The sequence below is a fragment of the Notamacropus eugenii genome, chromosome 1 (genome assembly GCF_028372415.1).
Source record: "Notamacropus eugenii isolate mMacEug1 chromosome 1, mMacEug1.pri_v2, whole genome shotgun sequence".
Taxonomy (NCBI): Eukaryota; Metazoa; Chordata; class Mammalia; order Diprotodontia; family Macropodidae; genus Notamacropus; species Notamacropus eugenii.
The window spans coordinates 524,482,942-524,501,919 of record NC_092872.1 but is presented as its reverse complement, the minus strand read 5'-3'; the positions used below and the strand labels follow the sequence as shown (position 1 = coordinate 524,501,919).

Genomic DNA, 18,978 nt, shown 5'->3' with positions numbered 1-18,978 from the left:
CACTCCATAGTGCACTCCATAGTTCATGAGTTCTCTCTCTAGAGGTAGATATCATTTTTTGTCATGAGTCCTTTGAATGGTCATGGATCCTTGTATTAATCAAAGTAGTTAAGTCTTTCACAGTTGATAATCATTACAGTATTGCTGTTAACCATGTATAGTGTTTTCTTATTTTACTCACTTCACTTTCTATCAGTTCATATTAAATCTTCCTAGGTTTTTCTGAACCCATGTCCTTCATAATTTCTTGTAGAAAAATAACATTCCATTGCGTGTACACCACAACTTGTTTAGCCATTCCCCGATTGATGGGCATCCTTTCAGTTCCCTTCCTAAAGATTCCTTCTCCCTTCAACCTAATTGTATGACCCTCTAAATGCAGTAGGGGTGAGAAGAAGGAGAGATCATCATGGGCTAGGATAAGGTGAAGGGGAACAAGGCGAAAACTGGAAGGACTTCAAAGAAGTACCTGGGAGTAGGAGTGGTATCTGTAAAAGAACAGCATGGACCCCAGGCGTATACTTCACACTTTATTGGAGTAAACTATGGTTTGGCATCGTCATCGTTACACAATGTAGATTTACATTGTTATTTAGCGTTTACAAAGAGCTTTATAAATAGTATTTCATGTGATCCTTACAATGTCCCTGGGAGGTAGATGCTATTACGATCTCCATTTTACAGCTGAGGAAACTGAGGCAGACAGAGGTTAAATGATTTGTCCAAGGCCATCAAGCTGGTATCTGAGGCCGATTTGAACTCAGGTACGCATATATGCTGAGCAATGCTTTTGCACATTATCTATATGTTGGCTCAGGGCTGATTTTACATGTGTTTTCTCTATTTCCATTTATGTACATGCTGTTTCCCCCTTTAGAAAGGAAACAACTTAAGGAAAGGTATTGTTTTTACTCATTCTTTGTATCCTTAGCATTAGCACAGTGCCAGGCACATTGCAAATGCTTAATCCATGCTTGTTGATCAATGGATTGATGTAAGTGATTAGTTTGGGGGGGCCATCGTTAACAGGTAGTCTATCAAAATCGACATAATAGTAACATTTATAATAGGGTTATATGGTGTCATCTTCTCCATCCTCATACAATTATTTTTTTGTTTGCAAATAGGGAGAAACTAGGGTACCAATGGAGCCTTGTGACTTCCAGCATCCTATTAAGGAAGCCACCAGATTAAACCATATTTTCCCTTTCTTTCCTTCATCTCTTCTAGGTTCTTGACAATTTAGACAGCCATCTCAGGAAATCAGAATATTTCCGATTCCTTTGGTTTCCCCACAGTGAGAATGTCAGTGTCATCTACCAAGACCACACCAACAAGGTACCTGTATACTTCATTTTTTTAAAGTAACTTTTATTATGAATATGATGATGCACAAATATGGAAACTATTGTAGGATCTGATTTGGTTGGTGTACGGATATTGCTAGTGTAAAAAACTCTCTCCATGGTCTATCTATGGGCTTAATAGAGAAGTCAGTATGGCTCAGTGGAAAGAATATTGACTCTGGAATCAGAGAAAGGGGATTCAAATCCCATCTGTGATGCGGACAATCTGTATGACTTTGGCAAGTCACTTAAACTTGAAAGGTCCCAGTTTCCTCAAAATTCTATTACTGAACGTCGACATTCATTCAGTAAGCATTTATTAAGCACTTGCTATGTGCCAGGCACTGTGCTAGGTACCAAAACTAAAGGGAAGTGGAAGTGAAATACTAGTCTCTGCCCACAAATGAATTTGTATTCTATTCAGGGAAAACAACATATATACAGAATCTATAATACTAATAACAATAATAGCCAACATCTATGTAGCACTTCAACATTTGCAGAGCACTTTACAAATGTTATCTTAGTAGACTTTCTCAATAACTCTGTGAAAAGGTACTATTTTAAATCCCTATTTTACAGATGAAGAAACTGAGGTAGAGAGGCATTAAGTAACTTGACCAGGGTAACACAGCTAAGCGTCTGAGCCCAGATTTGAACCCCAGGTCTTCAACATTCCAAGTCCAGCATTCTATCCACTAAACCACCTAACTCTCTCTGACCAGACAATAATAATAACAGCTAACATCTACGTAGCACTTTACAATTATTATATCATTTGATCCTTTTATAACAACCTTGAGAAATAGGTGATATTACGATCCCTATTTTATAGGTATGGAAACTGAGGAAAATAGAGGTTAAGTGACTTGCTGAGAGTCACGCAGTTAGACAATGCCTAAAGCTGGATTTGAACTCAGGGCTTCCTGACTACAGATCTAGCACATTCTATCTACTATGCCACATAGATGCCCAAAGTAAATATGAAGTTATTTTTGAGGGAAGAGCACTAGGACCTGGGGAAGGAGGAGGGGGATCAGGAAGTCAAACAAGCTACAAGCAATTATTAAGTACTTACTATCTGCCAAGCACTGTTAGGTGTTGGGGATACAGAGGCAAAAACGAAATGTGCCCTACCCCCAAGGAGTTTCCTAGTACAGAAATCAGTGCTTAAATTTGCTTTGAAGGATGCCAGGGAATCTCAGGTAAAGGTGAGGATTTGGGGTTCATAAAGAAACGAAAGTGATCTTCAGATAGATGGAGCAGACAATCTGAGGCACCTCCATGGCAGAGGTATAGGCCTTCTTCCAGATGTAAAAGGAAAGCAATAGGTAGAAAAGAAAAGGAGAGGGAGAACCTGGTTAGGAACTAGCCCAGCCCTAAGGCCCTTCCCCATGTTCTGAAGAACCACAGTACAGTCATGTTGGACACTGGGAGCAGTGAAAGGTCTCTATCCAAGCAATAAGAAAGCTCCCCCAGATTCGCAGAAGGACAAGGTCTCTTCTCTGTTAGGATACTGGGTCACCAGGTCAGTAGATTATCTTGCTCTGCTCTTTTCTTATTGCCATTCTACTCCCCTAGCCGCCCACCTCAGCTGCCAACTGGTTTTGGGACTATGCCATTGGATTCCACCTTCTGGAGTTCCTGCTCTGGGTCAGGTAGGACTGAACTCGTTGGCTAGTTTGGAGAGTTTTCCACTTCTGCCAGGAATTGAGGGTCTCAAGCCCCCCCCCCCCTTTTATCCCACTTCCTCCTCTCTGGACATCTCCTGCGCAGCCCCCTTGGCAGCTGTTTGACCACCTATATCAGACTCTCCTTCCCGACCTCCCCAATTCCCAGCCCATCTCCTATCTCTGCTTTTAGAACCAAGAACCATGCGTAAATCTACTGTGCCATTGTTCTAGGATGGAGTGGGCTGTGTCCATATACTTCCCAATAGCCAAATTCACCTTTACTTTGCAGACCAAAGTGCCCCTCCCTTTCAGAGGGAAAAGTACTAGCACCTGGGGAAGGAGGAGGGGGATCACTACCTTTCTAGGCATGTTCTTTCCCATTTGAACACAAGCTTCTTTCAAGCAGGTGTCCTTTTTGTTTTTTGTTTTTGTATGCCCAGCATTTAACACCCCATAGACCATATTGTCTATGGGATTTCTCAGCAAAGATACTGGAGTGGTTTGCAGCAAATTATTAAGTGGATTAAGGCAAATAGTATTTAAGTGAGTTGCCCAGGATCATACAGCTAATAAGTGTCTGAGGCCAGATTTGAACTCAGGTCTTCTTGACTCCAGGCCCAGCTCTCTATTCATTGAGACATTTTGCTGCCTCAGTTCATATTAAGTTCTTTTTCATTGTTTCATTCATAAACCTAGCACATCAGTAACCACTATTCCACAGTCAAGATCTGTGAAGGAAGTACAGTGCAGTGAAAAGAAGCCAAAACTTGGAGTCATAGGACCCATATTAAAATCCTGGCCCTGCCTATGGGACCTTGGACAAGTCATTTAAATTCTCTGGGCCTCAGTCTCTCCACCTATAAAATGAGAGGGTTGGTTTGGTTGATATAAGGTACCTTGCAGCTCTTCATCTAAAATCCTATTGCAGTTTGTATCTGTTACGATGGAAGAAAAGATCCTAGACAGAGAGAGAATCCACTGAATTCTGCCCCACTTGGGATTTGCTTCCTTTTCAGCTCTTTGTCATACTTTACTGACTTAACTCAGCAAGGAGCTGTGTACTACACTTACTATCAGGAAGACCTAGGTTCCAAACCACCTCAAGACACCAGCTGTGTCACACCATGCAACTCGTTCCCCCCCCCCAACTTAGTTTTCTCATCTTAAATGTGGGAGTTGGACTCTAACATCCCTTCCAGCTCTAAAACTATAGTCCTGTAACTCCTATATTACTGGGGCAGAAGAGAGAACAATCTCTACTTTGCTGTTCAGTTGTTTCAGTCATGTCTGGCTTTTTGTGACCCCATTTGGGGTTTTCTTGTCAAAGACACTGGAGTGGTTTACCATTTTCTTCTCCAGCTCATTTTACAGATGAGGAAATTGAGGCAAACAGAATGAAGTGACTTGCTCAGAGACACACAGCTAGTAAATGTCTGAGGCCAGATTTGAACTCAGGAAGATGAATATCCCTCATTCCAAATCCAGTGCTCCACTGAACCACTTGGCTGCCCTACTTTCTTTCTCCTTTGGAAAAATGAGACTTGAGATCGGGATTTTCATAAAAGAACTTTACTACCAGTCAATGCAGGTTTTGTCAATCTTTAACCATCTGCGAAAGTCTATTTACCTCTTTGCAGAATAATTTTCTTATATTCATAATTAAAAGAAATGCTAAGTTTCAGTTAGAGGTAACTGAAAATCAGAATGTATTTTTCTCCCATCCCAGGTCACAGACCCCCCGAAATCTATATGTGGACCCCCAGATCTTAACTAAAGGGAGAGAAGAATACAACAAGCTTTCAGAGAACAAGGGACCCTCCCCCCTCCAAATTCCAGAACATGAGACTCTTGTCTAAGGTCCTTCTAATCTAGTCTTACTTCTGGATATAAGCTCCTGGGGCTGATCAGCAACTAGGATTATTTCAAAGAACACATTACTATTTGTGTATTCTGGGATCGTACAATGAGGCTCATTTCACTGTAATTTTACAAGAGAGAAGAGATGAAAGGAATAAGCATTTATTAAATGCCTACTGTATTCTAGGCACTATACTAAGCACTTTACAAGTCCCTGATTTGACAAGAGAATGTGTTTGAGTATAATGACCTGATGTGGCCCTTGTGGGTCATAATCATCTTGGGAGGGAAGGAGGTGCTATTATTATCATCCCCATTGTGCAGATGGCAAAACTGAGACAGAGGTGAAGTGACTTGCCCAGAGTCATACTCAGGTCCTCCGCACTCCAGGGCTGGTGCTCTATCCATTGTGTTCCTGAGTTGCCCCAGATTGTCCATCTTTTAGAACTCTTTTCCTTCTACTACTTCTCAGTCGTAGATAATATATTTAGAGTTTAGAGGACTCTTAGTGGTCATCTCTTTCAACTACCTCATTTTATAATTGAGGAATCTAAGTCATGATTTGAAACTTCTCTTAATTCCCTTTTCCGTCCCTTGGTTTCTAATCTGGTCCCCCTTCAAATCAGTGACTTGCCCAGGGTCATACAACTAGTAAGTTTCTGAGGCAGAATTTGAACTCAGGACCTCCTGACTCCAGGACTGTTGCTATATCCACTGTGCCATCTAGCTGCCTTCAAATCACACTGAAGACCCACTTAGCAAAACTGCAGAGGAAAAGGGTGGAACTGGAGTAAGAAAATTCCTGCCACCTCACCCTACCCACTCCGGCTTCATTACCTTGGTTGCCCTGAAAACCAGCCTAAGCAAAAATCAGAAATCTCAGGGGGAGCAAATGGAACTGGGAGCCTTCATCTTACTTTCCATCAGCAATTAAAATCTACTCTGCTCTGCCCTCACAATTTATTGGCATTTTAAAAAGTACCTCCATTTCACATGGAGGTCACTCAAGGCGCCTAGATTATAGATTGTAAAAAAAGGCTGGAAAATGCCACATCAGAGTCTTTCTTCATGATCACGAATTTCATTACTAGCAACATGACAGCTTTATGTGTTTGTGTCAGTGAAGTTAATGTCCAGGAAATAAATGAAACCCTAAATCAAAGCCTCCCTATATCAATTTCCGCCTTTCTGCTGAATGTAGTCCTTCTTTGGGGCCTTCTTATTACATCTGTTTAGAAGCTAGTCTAGATTTTTATATCTGCCAACCAATCAACTAACTTTGCCTAAGCAAAACTCTTTTCCCCTCCCCTCCTAAAAGAAGGCAGGAATGGGTTAATCCTGTCTTTTTATTTCATTTCATTTTTATTGACATCTTTTGATTTTTAAATTACCTTTATTTCTAAATGTATCCCTTTCCCCATATTTAAATTAATGTTAACATTAATAATTAAAAGGTCACAATTAAAAATATTAATAGAACATTAATTCTTCATGGCAATTAATAATATAATAGCAATTATTATAGTTTATAATATTGATATTAATTAATTAAATTAATCTGTATTTTTAAAAGCATTAGAAAGCAAAACCAACCTAAGAATCAACTGTGTCTGAGAGTATATGCAATCTTCCACACTCATAGCCCCCCACTTCTGCAAAGAAGGGAGAGAGGGACGTTTTTTCATGTCTTCTCTAGGGCCATGCTTAGTCTTCTTAATTACAAAGTGTTTGGTTTGTGGCTTCTATTCTTTCCATTTATATTATTAAATCATTGTTTATGGTTTTTTTCCTGGTTCTGCTTATTTCACAATTGATTCATGTAAGTCCTGTTTAGCAAGACTTAGCACAGTACCAGACACATAGTGGGTGATACATCTCTGAATTCTTTACGCTGGCCCTTTTAAACAACAGAATGATGTTCCATCACATTCATGTTCCCCAACTTAATTCCTGATTCCCCACTCGATCAGCTCTTAACTTTGCTTCCAGTTTTTTGCTATCCAAAAACAAGGTCCAAGTTCCTTTAATAAAGTCTAACTGAGGGCAAAATGGGTTAAAGTCATGCCTTCTCCTAGATCAGAATGGGGTAGGATGATCATAGGATCATAGATTGAGAGCTGGAAGGATCCGTAGTTTTATAAATGAAGAAACTGAGGACCACAAAGGCTCCATTAATTTCCTCTATCTGAACAATAACCTTGTGGGGCAAGTAATACAAGCTGGCAATGGCAAAAGGAAGGCTGTTCCATCTTTAGTTAGCAAGTCCTATCGATTCTCCTCTGTTTTCACATCCATGCCCTTTCTCTCCATTCCTACTATACAGGTGAGTAGGTTCCTGTAGTTATTGAAACAGAACTAGAATGTGGTGATACCCAGAAAGAGGGTTTACCCAGAGGAGTCGTGCAATTGTAACATTGTGTTGAAGGCTTCTCTATCCCTTGCTAGTTTTATGATACCTTCACAACCAAATGTCTGTTTGGTATGGGAAGGAATATGGGAGGGAATGGAAGGTTTAGGGATGTGTGTGGGGAGGGGAGTGGGTGTAAGCTCCCAGGGGACCAGGACCATGCCATCTCTTTCTTTGGATCCACCATAGCAACTTGCACAAAGCTGAGTTCATTAAAGATTCTAAAAAGTCTTTGTTGTATATGAATTGATATTTTATGGACAGCAAGTAGATAGAGCACTGGACCTGGAGTCAGGAAGGTTCATCTTCATGAGTTTAAATCTGGCCTCTGATACTTACTAGCTCTGAATAAGTCATTTAACCTTATTTGCCTCAGTTTCCTTATCTGTGAAATGAGCTGGAGAAGAAAATGGCAAACCACTCCAGTACCTTTGCCAAGAAATCCCCAAAGAGTCACAGAGAGTTGGACACAACTCAATAACAACAAAATTCTTCCTCTTCGCATATTTGTAAATTAATGATGTGGAGATGAGTGTTAGGGAAGAGACAGTAGAAGAAGTCCAAAGTATTATAAGAGGGAGGTTTGATCAATTGATGAGTTCTCCTAATGAATTTGAGAAGCTCACAGGACAAGATGCTTTTCTGAATGCATCTTTGCCTTCATAAAGTGTGACTATGCCCTCTGGTTCTACTGGCTCCTTACTTTGGGTGATAATTTACTGGGGTCTCCCAGTTTTTTGGGAGACCTTGAAAGGCAGTGTGGTTTATTGGACAGAGTGCTAGACTGGGGAGTTGGAAAGACCTGGATTCAAGTCTTACCTCTGAGACTTATCTGCCATGGGATCAATGGCAAATTTTTGAGCCTGTCTCCTCATTTGTAGAATGGGGTAATATTGCTCATAGCACCTCCCTCACTATTGTAGGGAGGCTCAAATGAGATAAGGTATGTAAGCACTATATAATGTCAAGGATCAAGTCTCATGGTGATACATCATGATGGTAATGCCTTGTTTGTTTCCAGCACCTTCCTGCCCCGCCTCGTGCACTGGATCAATCGTTTTTTCTTCTGGCTTCTGTTCACCAGCAAGGTGGAGAGCAGTGATATTAGCTACAAGATCCTCAACTACGAGTGTCGCTTCAAGCAGTATGTCCAGGACTGGGCCATTCCCATGTACGCTGCCTCTTCAGGATCATTGCATTCAGCAGAAGTAACAAGGCTTACTATGTAGAATTGAGAAGCTAGGAGGCTTGCCTCCCAGGACTAAGGCATTAACACCAGGGATGAATAGCAGTGGGTGGGAATGCTCCCTCACCCTGTTAAATATTCTCACACACTGATAAACTGCTAGAAGGGGAGATAGCGGAGATCCCAGGTAAACAACAGTGATGAAACAAGAAATGATGGATGTGGTGCCTCAGAAGTTTCTCTCCCTCCTTTCCTCTTAGCTTCAGATTTTCACTTGCAAAAAATCTCTAAATTATTTCTTTGATTCTTACTTGGTTCTTAAGGTCTCCTAACTTATTGCTTATCGCTTTGAACTAGCCACAATAGCAGAATAACCGAAAAAAGCTTGTGATTGCCCATAGGAGAAATCATTCCTTTGCCATTTTCCCATTCCCATTCCCATTCCCAGCCTTACTCCTGGTGCTTGGTGTGTTTCCTGCCTTTATTCAGGCTTCTCTATTTCCCCACTATAACTGACATCCAACTGACAAGCATTATGGGTCACTCATTTTTTACTCTTACATTAGGAATAACAGTAAGAGGAAAAGGACAGAAAGCAAAAGGAGGAGGGGAGTGGTTTGAAAGGCTGATGGATCCAAGTCATGGAAAAGTATAGCAGTTGGTAAAGATGGTTCAGGCTGCAGGAGCTTTCTCGGGCTCTTTCTGGGAGAAAGGCAAGCTGATTGTGGATGAATAATTCAGTTCAAGGGGCATGCCACACTCAGGCTCTGAGGTATTGTCAGGAGTTCATCCAGCAGGGATGGTGGTTCCAAGGAGTAGGTGGAATTCTTTTTGAGAATGACTCTACAAAGTCTGGCTGGTGTGGAGATAGAGGAGGACCTCTCAGCTTCCTTTCTCTGTCCACAAATTCCTTACTGACACATCTAGAAACCCACCAGACAGAAGCACTGAACCCTTGCACCAACCTAACATACTCTGATCTCATTCTGTTTATTCCTGTGACCTGGGTACAGTGAAAAGACAGCAGAGGCCTTACTGGAGCTGAAGGCCATGCTGGAGAGCAATCCCCATGTGGTGGCCCATTTCCCCGTGGAAGTCCGGTTTGTGAAGGGAGATGACATCCTGCTCAGTCCGTGTTTCCAGAAGGACAGCTGCTACATGAACATCATCATGTACAGGTACAGGGTGATGTATTTGTGAACTCCCTCTGCTCAATTCAGGATGCTGGGGGTGAAGCACCCCTTTTAGCTTCCAGTTCTTGAGACAAAGAATTGCTATAAATATTTTTATACATACAAATAATTTTCTTCTTTCTTTGAGCCCTTTGGGGTATAGGCCTAGTAGTGGCATCATTGGCTCAAAGGGTGAGCATGATTGAGGTGTAATGGCAAACTGATTTCCAGAATGGCTAGACCAATTTATGGCTCCATCAGCAGCACACTAATGTGTGGTCAATGAGTATTTACTAAACACCAACTTTGACTAGGCTCTGAAAATGCAAAGACAAAAATGAAACAATGACTGTCCTCAGGAAGATTACATTCTATCAAAGACAAACAATTATACATACATGAGTATATACATAATATATGTTTGTATACATGTATGTATATACATGCATATATATGACATATAGTGAGTATATAAATAATAAACTAAATAAATACAAGACAATAACAGGGCATCATATAAGGCGTAGTACTTGAATTCAACTTTTTAAAAAAAAATAATAGTATTTTATTTTTTCCAATTACATGCAAAGATAATTTTCAACATTCATTTTTTGAAAGATTTTGAGTTCCAATTTTTCTCCCTCCCTCCTTCCCCTTGCCCTTCCCCAAGATGGCAAGCAATCTGACACAGGTTTTATATGTACAATCATGTAAAACCCATTTTCACATTAGTCATGTTGTAAAAAAAAGAAACAGAACAAAAGGGGAAAAAACATGAAAAAACGTAAAAATAGTATATTTCATTCTGCATTCAGACTCCATAGTTTTTTCTCTGGATGTGGATAACATTTCCCATCATGAGTCTTTTGGAATTGTCTTGGATCATTGCATTACTGAGAAGAGCTAAGGCAACCATAGTTGGTCATCACATAATGTTACTATTACTGTATACAATGCTCTCCTGGTTCTGCTCATTTCACTCAGCATCAGTCCATGCAAGTCTTTCCAGGTTTTTCTGAAATCCACCTGCACAATAGTATTCCACTATATTCATACATCACTGCTTGTTCAGCCATTTCCCAATTAACAGGCATCCCCTCAGTTTCCAGTTCTTTGCCACCACAAAAAGAAATGCTATAAATATTTTTGTACATATGGGTCCTTTTCCCTTTTTTATGATATCTTTGGGATACAGACCAAGAAGTAGTATTACTGAATCAAAGAGTATGCACAGTTTGGTTGCTCTTGGACATGGCTCCAAATTGCTATCCAGAATGGTTGGATCTATTGAACTCAGCTTTGAAGGAAGCTAGGAATTTAAAGGCACAAGGGTCGGGGGGAAAACATAAATTCTTCTCATTACTTGTTATTACTCCAAAAATGGACTCTTTTTGCCCAAAACCACCATTATTTCAATCTTGGAGATAACATTGAAAGGGAATTCTTTCTCTATCAGGTCATCAGTCAGCAAGGTAAGAATTTTCAAATCCTCTCTGTCTCTCCTCATCCAAACCTTTCCTTATGGCCTCCATACCAGATTTGAAGTGAATATATCATTATAATCAATTTCCTTCTTGGGAATTATTGTAGATTTTAAATGTTTTCCTTTTTTCATTTTTCTCCTTAGCATTTTTGGCAAAAAGGAACTTTCAGTACAAAACCAATTCTCATGGTGCCTTTGTAAAGGAGCTCACAGGTCTTGATATATTTATAGTCAAGTTAATACAGCCTTACATATGAAAGGCCACCCAGCTGGATGACCACAAGGGCTTCCTTTGCTTCCCATGTGCCTCCTCCTGGAATTTCCTTTTCCTTCCGTCCCTTCCCACTTAAAGAACATAAGGAAGACATCATAGCTACTTCCAAATATTTGAAGGGCTATTTGTGCTTGGTCTCAGAAAGGAGAACCAAATAGGGTGTTGCCAAATTGTGGAGGGCCCTGAATGCCACACAGAGAGGTGAATTTTGCTCAGTAGGAAATAGGAAGCCACTGAAGCATAGGAGTGAATTGTTCAGGGCTATATTTTTGTGGAAGAATTGTGAAGGATGGATTGTAAGGCAGAGAAAGTAGAGATGAGAGGACCTGCAGAAGTCCAGGATGATGGTAATGAGAGCTCACCTATAACAACAGAAAGATCTCAGTTTTAGGAGATGGCATGGAAGTGACATTTCCAGGATTTGGCACACGAAAGAGAAGAAATAACTCTAAGATTTTACACATGGAAGACAGGAAGGTTGGTGGTCCTGTAGATAGGAATTTTAAAGTCAGAGAACAGGTTTAAAATGGGAAATCCCACATCCCATTGTGATTAGAGCTTGAGCTGCCAGTGGAAAAGTCAGAAGGAGAGATCACAGAGAACACTGAGATGCACGTCCAGAACTCAGAAGAGTAGTCAGGACTGGGGATAATAGGTTTTAGAGTATGCTGCCTAGAGATGGTAGTTGCAACCATGAAAGTGAATGAAATTGTCAAGGGAGGGAGGGCAAGAAAAGAGCAGACTCTTGGAAAATACACACATCAAGGAGTAGAGGAGATTTTTTTTTTTAATGAGAGAAAAAAATGTTAAAAAGGTAGAAAAACCAGGAGAATATGGTATCTCTAAGGCCAAAGCGGGAAAAAGTATTGTGTCCAAAGAGATGAACACTAAATAGCAATATTACATTAGCCCCAATATAGGGTCCTTTGGTTGCGTGCTGCCTTCTATAAGCTTGTAGGACGACAATGTGTATTTTTAATTACCCAACAAAGGACTTTAGTTAGTTGGATGCAATGTCTGAATTGCCCACCAGGTGACGCTCTAATTGAACCAGCAGCCTTTGTCAGTTACTGTCTCTAGCCCATTCCATCTGAATAGCCTTATCCTAAGAGGTTGCAATATCCCAATTGGCCACGAGGGGAGCATCTGTCTGAAAGGGCTCTTGCTGCTCTCTCCCACCGACCTTGCGTTGCAGAAGCAGCTTTGCTGGCCATATTCCAATTTAATTTAAAAGTTGAAAAGGACTATTGTTCAAAATATAAAAATATGGAACCTGTCATCTGTAACTAGCTCTGAGGCCCCATCCCACAATGCATTCTACTCTCTCCATTTACTTCTCAGTGTATTTATAAATTGAAAGATTTAGCATGTTGTGTTCATATACATAAAAATACTTGGAAAGGAAATTAGATCCCAAACTCCCATATGAAGACAGTTGTCTCCAACCATCTCCCCCATCCAGTCTTCCCCTTTCCCTCCTAGTCTTTTGATGTGTACTGTACATACTATAAACAGTAGAAGAACATATGTTCCCCATCTTATGATGGTGGATCCCAAAGAGTGGGACAACAGAGAAAAGTTTCCACTCCCCATCTCAGGATCCCAGATTAAAAGGGGAAAGCAGTTTGAGAAATGAAAATTCATCCTTCTCCCCACTGCTGGATCTCTTTCCTCCTCAAGGCGTTCAGTCATCATTCCTGCTCCAGAATCTGAAGCTTTCCTGGTTTTCCCTCTGGTTACCTCATTCCTTGTGGCCCCTGCAGATACATGAAAGTCATGGTTGCTTCTCCCTGGGCAATAATCCAGAAAGGTGCACCTTTCCATGCTATCTCTGCACATGCCAGCCTCTCCCATCACTCTACTCTCCCAGAAGTCTAAACAGCAAGGACAGAGGAAAGAAGAGAGGAAATGAAAACAAAATGTTGCCAAGTACAGACAGCATCCCTCTAGCCTGTCCTATGACTTTTGGTCTAAGTATAAATGAGAGGCTGGCCACTCTTCAGAGGCAGCATATCTGAGAGATAGCAAGGCTGTTGATCTGTGACATTTTTTTTGGTCCATAGCGCAGTGCCCAGAGTGACAGCAATGGACTTAGGAGTGTTTAGCATTCGCATGAGAGCAACAGAGATGTCCTTCAGGCAGCCAGCATTGACAGCCCCCTAACTCAAGAAGAGCCTATTGCTTAAGTACTTCCAGATGTATACATAAACATGCACACATCACTGAACCTTATGTGGAGATAGATGACTGGGACTTTTCCTTAGGGTGCTTACTGTAGAGGACACTGAGAGTACTTGCAGTTCTTTAGAAGGGGAAAGAGAAAGTGCATTTATTCAGTGCCTGCTGGGTGCCAGGAACTACCCTTAGCACTTTACAAATATTATCTCCCATTTATCACAACAACCCTGGGAGGTAGGACCTATTGTGATCCCCATTTTACAGGTAAGGAAACTGAAACTGACAGCAGTTAAGTGACTTGCCTGGGGGGCACAGCTAGTAAGTCACTAACACCACATTTGAACTCAGGTCTTCCTGGCTCCAAGCACAGCACTTTATGTACTGCACTACCTAGCTACCTCACAATAGCTAGTATTTATATAGCACTTTACAGTTTTCCAAGTGTTTTTTTATGTTTTATTTCATTTGATAGAAATAAGGAAACAATAGAGCTTAGCACTTAGCAAGAAGAATGAGTTAAACTAGGATAACTTATGGTCTAGCTTTCTTCTCCACAGTCACACCCCAGGTGAGCTCCTTCCCTTGATGCCAGTTCCCCTCCTCCATCTCCTCTTTACTAAAAAAATAAAATTAAAAAGGAGCTATGATGGTATATTTAGCTTATATCTGCTCCTGGGTATGGTTTGCTCTCTCTCATATGTAAATACTGCTAGTTGTACAAGGCTCTTCTCTCTTCCTCACCACCTACATCCACTCAGTTGCCAAATTTTGTTGTTTTTACCCTCACAATATCTTTTCCACCATCATTGTCTTTCCTCCAACTCATGCATTCCAGAATGAAGCTGGAAAAAATCATGAACCAATGCTGATTGGATCCATTGCGAATTTATGCTATAAAATCCAAATTAGGCACTCACTATGACAAGGCAATCCTTTTACACCTCCCTAATTAACTCACTATGCCAAACCAGAGCAGTTTTTCCAGATCTGTTCATCTCTCTTCTAAACTCCCATGGTTCTCCTTCCCCCCCATCCTCTCTGCTGAGGTTCCCTTGCTTTATATTTCACTGAAGAAATTGAGACCATTCTCTGAGAACTCCCTCTTCTCCCCTCTTCCTGATCTCATATTACTCAGGTGCCTTCTGCCACTATATTTCTCCATCACCCTTATCTTACATGAGGAGCTGGCTCTTCTTGCCAAAATAGCTCCTCTACATGCGCAAGTGATCCTACTCTACCTGATCTTATCCAGCTAACTGATCCTTCTATGTTCACTGTTCTCATGAATCTTCAGTCACTCCCTCCTGTCTTTTTCACCACTGCCTACAAACATGGATGTGTTTTCCCCATCCTCAGAAAAACCCTTCACACAATGTATCCATCCCTGCTAACATTCTGTACTCCTCTTTCTTCTCATGACAAAGCTCCTTGAGAAGGCCATCTATAATCAGTACTTCCAAGTCAAGTCAATAAGCATTTATTAAGGACCAACTCTGTGCCAAGAACTGTGCTAAGCTCCAGGGAGCTTTTGTTTCCATGTGCCAGGAAATATGTCTTTGTTTCTCCCTGCTTCAAATCTCTTTCCGCTCCAATCCATCTTCCATGCAGCTGCTAAAGTGATTTTTCTAAAGTTCAGGTCTGATCATGTTACCAATCTCCCAACTCCAGAGATTCCCTAGCATTTCTAGGTTCAAATATAACCTCTTCTGTCGGACATTTCATTTTCTTCACAACTTGTTCCCCTCTTGCATTTTTAGTCTTCTTAACACTTTCCTTGCTTCCTCATGTTCCAACTTCACTGGCCCATTACTGTCCTGTACACATTGTCTTTGCTTCTATGCTTGCCTGGGCTCCTGTTCTCTTTCCTGAAATGTGATCTCTCCTTACTTCTGCTTCTTTCAGTCCCCTCAGGATTCAACTCAATTGCCACCTTCTTCAAGAAACTTTTCCTGATCTGTCACCCACTAGTCCATATCGGGGTATAGGGTGTGTTCAGAGAAGACTAGTACCTCTGGCTACTTTCTACCTTTGGTGTCCTCCTGATTCACCCAATTCTCAACTGTGGCTCCAACCACTTAGAGCAGGTACAGTGGCCACGCCCTGGTAAACTATTTTGGCAGATGGACTAAACCAGGCTGAGGGTAACCAAGGAGTTTCAAACTCATCAATGAGTTAGGGGATGTCTGCCCTAAGAAGACTTCTCCTGGCAGAATGGTAGATGATGAAAATTTGTTCTAATGACCAGAAAGGCAACTGAAGTAGGTGCTGTAGAACACTTAGAGCTTGGTTAAACATCAGAGACACCAAGGTCATCACCAGTTATCTTGACTTTTTGTCTTGCCACTGGACTTTAATGACTCTGGAAGAGAGAGTGAGGCTGATGACCTTGAGCAACTTTGCCTCACTTAAATCCAATCCATGGGTAAATCAAGACATCACCCTATCGTATTGTACCATTTTTATCTACTTCAAAGTCTTGTGGCAACAGGTAAGTGAATGAAGCAGCAGGTGCAGATACACTGGGATCTATAGCCACAACCCTGCATATAGGTGACCCAAGTCATAGGGTTATCTTCTCACTGAACTGAAGATGTAGTGGGATTCGGCAGCTCCCTGAAAGACTGTATCACCTGCCTCCTGGTATTAGGAAGGATCTAGGAAAGGTGCCCTAAAAATTATCTCCTTCACCCAACTCTGGCCTGCATACTGCAGCAGTCAGGGAACCTACCCTGCAATTGAAACACAAAAAAAGTGTAAAAGAACTTTTGCAATGGAATGTGCACACACTTATGGACAATACAAAATCCGCTAGACCTGAAAGACAAGTAGCTTTTGTTTCAAGAGAAATCAACAGGTATGGCATCCAAATAGCAGCGCTGAGGGAAACAAGGCTGCTAAATGAAGGCTAGCTTATTAATGTCAGAGCTAGATACACGATGTTCTGGGGTGGTCGCTATGATGAGGAGTGTTGTGAAGCTGGCGTAGGTTTTGCAATCAAAACTAATCTAGTCAACAAGATTGTTATGCCTACCGAAAGGAGTGAATGACAGGATTATGACAATGTTATTGCCATTTGCAGGAAAGTACCACACCGCTATCATTAGTGTGTATGCTCCCACCATGACGAACCTTGATGAGGTCAAAGAAAAATTTTATGAAGACTGGAGACCATCATCATCATTGTGCCCAAATAAAACAAGCTTATAATTCTAAGTGAATTTAGTGCCAGAGTAGGCACAGACTATCAGACATGGCAGGAAATCCTTAAAAGGAGTGGAGTTGGAAACAGCAACAGCAATGGTTACTTACTACTGAAGACTTTTGCATCTTATGATCTTATCATCACCACCACTGTCTTCGGTTTACCTAAATGCAATAAAACTTTGTAGATGCACCCTGGCAACAAGCATTGGCATTTAAATATACTACATAATTCTAAGGAGAAGAGACAGACAGGATGTAAAAGAGACGAAGGCAGTGTATGATGAAAAGACCTAGACTGATCATAGACTTGTCCTCTCCAAGGGAAATATTTGCATTCAACAAAAACTGCATGCCCAGGGCAAGACAACTACTAGAAGACAATGTCAATAGATTAGATGCTTCTTCAAGCAGGAAGTTAGTGGCTAACTTGGAGGGAAACCTGAACCAACACACTGTTGGCAACAGTGGAGCAGAAAAGGAGTGGACAGCTTGCAGAGATCTGATAGACAGCACTGCGTTTGCTCATCTGAGTCAGAGCCCTCACCAACATCAAGACTGGTTTGATGAAAATGATGGGGAAATTCAGGAGTTGCTAAACAGCAACAACAAAAAACCAAACCCAGAACTTCACAGGGTTTAGCAACAGGATGGTTCATCCATCTCCTGGAAGGCAGTGTTAATTCCATCAAAAGTAGAGTGCAAGCAAAAATTAGAGAGATTCAGGATTCTTGACTCAGTAAAAAGCCAGTCAAAATTCAGTTTTACACAGAGAGTAACAATCCAAAAAGCATTTATGATGCCCTGAAGGGCATTTACGGGTCAGAGATCTATGGTGCATCTCAACTACTCTGTGCTAATGGAGCCACATTGATTAGCCATAAGGATATGATCCTATTGAGATGGGCTGAACATTTCCATAGTGTTCTCAACAGAACATCATCAATCAATGCTGAAGCCATTGACTGTATACCTCAGGTTGAAGTCAGTCCCTCTCTAGCCGAACTTACAAATAAAGAAGAGGTCTTGAATGCCATTAGGCTTCTCTCATGTGGTTAAGCACCAGGTGCTAATTCTATTCCAGCTGAGATTTACAAGGCAGGAGGTTTACTGCTCATACAAAAGCGAACTGAAATTTTCCAGGTTATATGGCAAGAGGAAGTTATGCTCCAGGAGTTCAAGGATGCCTCCATTGTCCATCTCTAAAAAGGTAAAGGGAATAGATTGTCCTGTGACAACCACAGGGAGAGGGGGGGTCTCTCTCTTAGTCATTGCTGGCAAGATACTTGCCAGAGTCCTTCTTAATAGACTGATCCTTACTTTGGAAGATGGTCATATACCTGAAAACCAGTGTGGTTTTAGAAAGGGCCAAGGAATTATCGACATGGTGTTTGCTATCTGACAACTCCAGGAGAAATGTCAGGAGCAGAACAGAGGTCTGTACACAATGTTCACTGGTCTAACCAAGGCCTTTGATACTGTCAGTCATGAGGGCTTGTGGAAAATTATGGCAAAATTTGGTGAAGTTCATCAGTATTGTATATCAATTTCATGACGGCTTGCTTATGTGGGTTCTGGATAATTGATGATGCTCTCAGACTTTCCCAGTCATCAGTGGAGTGAAGCAGTGCTGTGTGCTTGCTCCTTTATTTTTCAGCATGTTGTTTTCAGCAATGTTGTCAGACACCTTCAACGAGGATGAAAAGGCATCAAGGTCAGCTACTGCAGTGACAGTAAATTATTTAACCTGAAAAGGCTACAAGGCAAGACTAAAATAGAGGGAGAATTGGCGCACAATTTTCTGTTTGCAGATGATTGCACACTCTGTGCAGCCTCTGAGGCTGAGATGCAACAAAGTATCGACTGATTCTCTGTTGCTTGTGCTAAGTTTGGCCTAACAATTAACACCAATAAAACACAGGTTCTCTACCAGCCAACCCTGCATCATCCATACATGGAAACATCAGTTACAGTACATGGGGAAACAATGAATTCTGTGGATAAATTCACTTACCTTGGCAGTGTACTTTCCAGGGATGTACACATTGATAATAAGGTTGATGCATGCATTGACAGAGCTAGCTCAGTGTCTGAGAGACTCCAAATCAAAGTATGGGAGAGAAGAAGTATTAGACTTTCTACTAAATTGAAGGGTTACAGAGCCATTGTGCTGACCTCACTGTTGTATGCCTGTGAAACCT

At 41.3% G+C, this 18,978-nt stretch overlaps 1 protein-coding gene across 5 annotated transcripts in view; it reads left to right on the top strand.

The window, feature by feature from the left end:
• LOC140520134 (L-gulonolactone oxidase) overlaps positions 1 to 18,978 on the top strand; it is a 54,454-nt gene that overhangs the window by 30,000 nt on the left and 5,476 nt on the right. For all 5 annotated transcript variants that reach the window (XM_072633846.1, XM_072633848.1, XM_072633849.1 and 2 more), the window contains 4 exons: positions 1,231 to 1,338; positions 2,928 to 3,004; positions 8,305 to 8,454; positions 9,483 to 9,647. In XM_072633846.1, coding sequence (XP_072489947.1) covers positions 1,231 to 1,338; positions 2,928 to 3,004; positions 8,305 to 8,454; positions 9,483 to 9,647 — 500 coding nt within the window. The remainder of the gene's footprint in view (positions 1 to 1,230; positions 1,339 to 2,927; positions 3,005 to 8,304; positions 8,455 to 9,482; positions 9,648 to 18,978) is intronic.